At 29.3% G+C, this 3,377-nt stretch overlaps 1 protein-coding gene across 1 annotated transcript; it reads right to left on the bottom strand.

Moving 5' to 3' along the window:
- Window positions 1-2,420: 2,420 nt before the first annotated feature.
- Window positions 2,421-3,377, bottom strand: LOC123209415 (germin-like protein subfamily 1 member 17). Its single transcript, XM_044627478.1, has 2 exons — window positions 3,209-3,377; window positions 2,421-3,115 (listed from the first exon to the last, which is right to left on the bottom strand). Exons 1-2 carry the CDS (start codon window positions 3,324-3,326, stop codon window positions 2,571-2,573), a joined length of 663 nt encoding a protein of 220 aa, XP_044483413.1. The 5' UTR covers window positions 3,327-3,377; the 3' UTR covers window positions 2,421-2,570.

Below are 3,377 nucleotides of genomic sequence, written 5' to 3'. Positions count from 1 at the left end.
AGAAATGTGTCAAATGTTGTGAATTGACTTCCATTATCTGAATAAGGTTTGCCTGTTACAATGTTGTAATAAAGAGGTTATGCATCTATATATGCCTCCACCAAATTCACTTGTTTCAATTAGTGATATAATGCTATACCCATATATAATATATATTTCTCTCCCTTTTTATCTTCTCTATCCCAGATATCCATATAATTCATCAAATAGATATCTTTATTATAATCTGGCTATTGATAGAACTAAGAGACAACATCACCGATTAACAGACAATGACACACACTTGGTATATCACCAATCTTTTTTGATTGTGCACCATTAAGCCAAAATTCACCTCATTCACTCTGATATATATTGACCACTAAAATCGATTAAACATACACATATTTCTGTTACAGTTAATCGGGCGTATCCCTGGGAACCTGTAAAAAAAATAGGTATGGGTTTCAAATTTCCTTGGAGTCGTATCGGTTGGACCTGTACCCATAAAATACCCTTATAATGCTATTGGACTTGGTACAATTAAAAAAAAACAAAAACTGTGTAGTTTTTGAAGCAGTGCTTTCATTGTCACGGCAAATAATAAAATTAATGACCATCTAGTAGTGTCAGTGTCTGAATTGATGGTATTATTCATCCTTCTTATTGACATTATTTACATCATCGGTGGCCTTTTGGTAATACTGTTTATTAGTTTGAAAGATCTTGAGTTCGAACCCAAAATTATGCTTTCCATCTTAGGGTGGCTTGCCTCTAGTTGGAGATATTTTACTGACTTGGTTTTTGGACTTTGTAAACTGAGTTGCTTGGAAGAAACACTAAGTAGCTACAGTCATGCACGGCGTCAGTTCAATCCAAAACTTTATTAATATATTTTTCTTCTAGTTGCATAATTAATCAAATTTTAAATTAATTAAAAGTAATTATTTAATTAAAATATAGCATATGAAACTATCAACACAATCCACTAGTCACAGATTTCTGCACATTAACATGAATTTCCATTTTCAAACCATGAATGTGGACTGCTTTTTAAATGCAATAAAATTATATATATTATAATAAATATCAATTTAAAAAATAATGATAATAGGTCATCATATAATTGAGTAATTTTAATTTAAATATAAAATAAAAATCAATCATATGATAACACATCATCATTTATACTAAATTAATATTATAAATACATATAATATTGCTTAATTTACACTGACACATTATTTTGTTTAATTTTGCATGTTCTTTTATGAAAATGTAAATGGGGACTATTTTTAGGAACTGAAGAGACCAACTTCAATTAATTAATCTTAGAGTGAACCAACCCACTATTTGTAAATGCAAATAAATTTCCCCGCTATTGGTTAATTTAGTAAAAGCATAAGGAATCAATTGACCGTCTGCAATAAAATTTGGAGCCATTGTTAATTTAAATATAATTGGATATATATATTTAAGAAAAGGAGTTAGTATAGCTAATTAATATTAATTTTAGACTGACGGCCGTTTCTGGCCGTCTAATTTTACCTAACATTCTCCTTTTTATAAAATGTTTCTTCTTCTCCCTCCTAAATATGCAATAAACTTAACATTTAAATCATGAATAGTTGAAATATGTTATTACAAATAATATACATAATTTTATATATAAACAATATTATATCATCATATAATTAATTACTATTTTATTTTTAACTTAAATTTATTCAATATTTTAATTATATATAATAATTTATGTACAAAATTATATATATTATTTATACATATATTATAACAAAAATCATTCAAAAAATCTTTAAACTAATATTAATCCGCTCTAAGTATATATTTAATGTTATTTGTTCATACATATATATTAAACATATAAAGAGACAGACTGTTTATTCCTTTTAGCCTCATTTTAGGTAAAATAAATTAATAAACCATAAACTAATTACTATATATGTTAATTCATAAGAAACCAATAATTGCGAACATTTTCACGTCACAGATGCAGATCTAAAATTATTGATATAATATTACGACATTATTTATTATGAAGTTTTATTTATAAATTTATATATTTAAAAAAATTAACTAATTGAAGAGTAAAATTAAAAAAATAATAGTCAACTTAATAAACAAGATTCACGTGACAACAAAACAGTTTAATATATTGTTTAAATGAAAGACTGTACATAACGTTTGCATGTATAATTTTACTCATATTGATGATAAATAACATGCATTAATAACAACATATAAACACAGATTCAGAAAAGTTTTACATTCAAATTAATAAGCAGATTCTGAGGTTAATTAATTAATCAGTCATATTTATTTATATGTTAGAAAAATTTCAAGGTCGAAAATTCTGCAAATGATAAATATTTCTGTTTTACACGTCTGTTAGAGAGAAGAGAAACACAGAAAACAAACTGATATATTATATCATTAAGCAGAAACAAACATGGAGGTGGACGTACATACGTTTAAATATGCAACCGAATTTATAACATGAAACTTTTCAGCTTTATATATTAATAATTCAAATTAGCTTCCATTGTTTAAATGCATTTGGAAAATTCCCGTTAATTGGCAACCCATAACTTTTTCTGAAGATCTTTCACCACGTTTACGTCTAACATGAAAGCCTTGGCCAAAAATTCTGGATTAATGGGAGGATGTGATCCAAATACGGCGTTGGCAATAGTAATGACACCTGGATTCTGGCTGCTCAAACCAGCAATGGCAAGAGCATTTGTTTTTCCGATATTGAATTGGAAGTGAATAAGACCAATGGGGAACACAAACACGTCACCCTTATTAAGAACTTTGCTGATAAGCGTATTATTTGGATTGGAAGTGACGAAACCAACCAACAGAGTACCTTCTAGGAGAACAAGAATCTCAGTGGCACGAGGATGAGTATGAGGTGGATTTTGACCATAAGGTGCAAAGTCAATTCGGGCAGCTGATATGCCAAGAGTATTAAGCCCTGGAATTTGATCTACAAATACTGGAGTTACCTTTGATCCAACTGGGTTGTTTGTGTCTCCAGGCTTTATAACTGAAAAGGAAAAATCCTCCGCTTTGGCCAACTTGGGGTCCTTGCAGAACTTCCCATTCACGAACACTGCATTAAGTACAATGTTTTAATGAAAACAAAAGAAAATGTTTCAATAACATCTAAAAGAACGCATTGAAAGAGCATTAAGTGCATGCATACCTCCGTTCAAGGGGTTGTCGATGGCTACACAGAAGTCCTGAAGAGGACTGGGGTCAAAAGCAGAGGCAAGAGAGGAAGCCAAAGCTAAAAGAACAAAAGCTTGAAGAAAACCTTTCATTTTGATAAGAATCTCTCTTTATCTATGTTCTTCAATTATTGTTGCTTTGTG

Source organism: Mangifera indica, chromosome 2 (assembly GCF_011075055.1).
Source record: "Mangifera indica cultivar Alphonso chromosome 2, CATAS_Mindica_2.1, whole genome shotgun sequence".
In the NCBI taxonomy this organism is placed as follows: Eukaryota; Viridiplantae; Streptophyta; class Magnoliopsida; order Sapindales; family Anacardiaceae; genus Mangifera; species Mangifera indica.
This window is presented reverse-complemented; position numbering and strand designations above follow the sequence as displayed.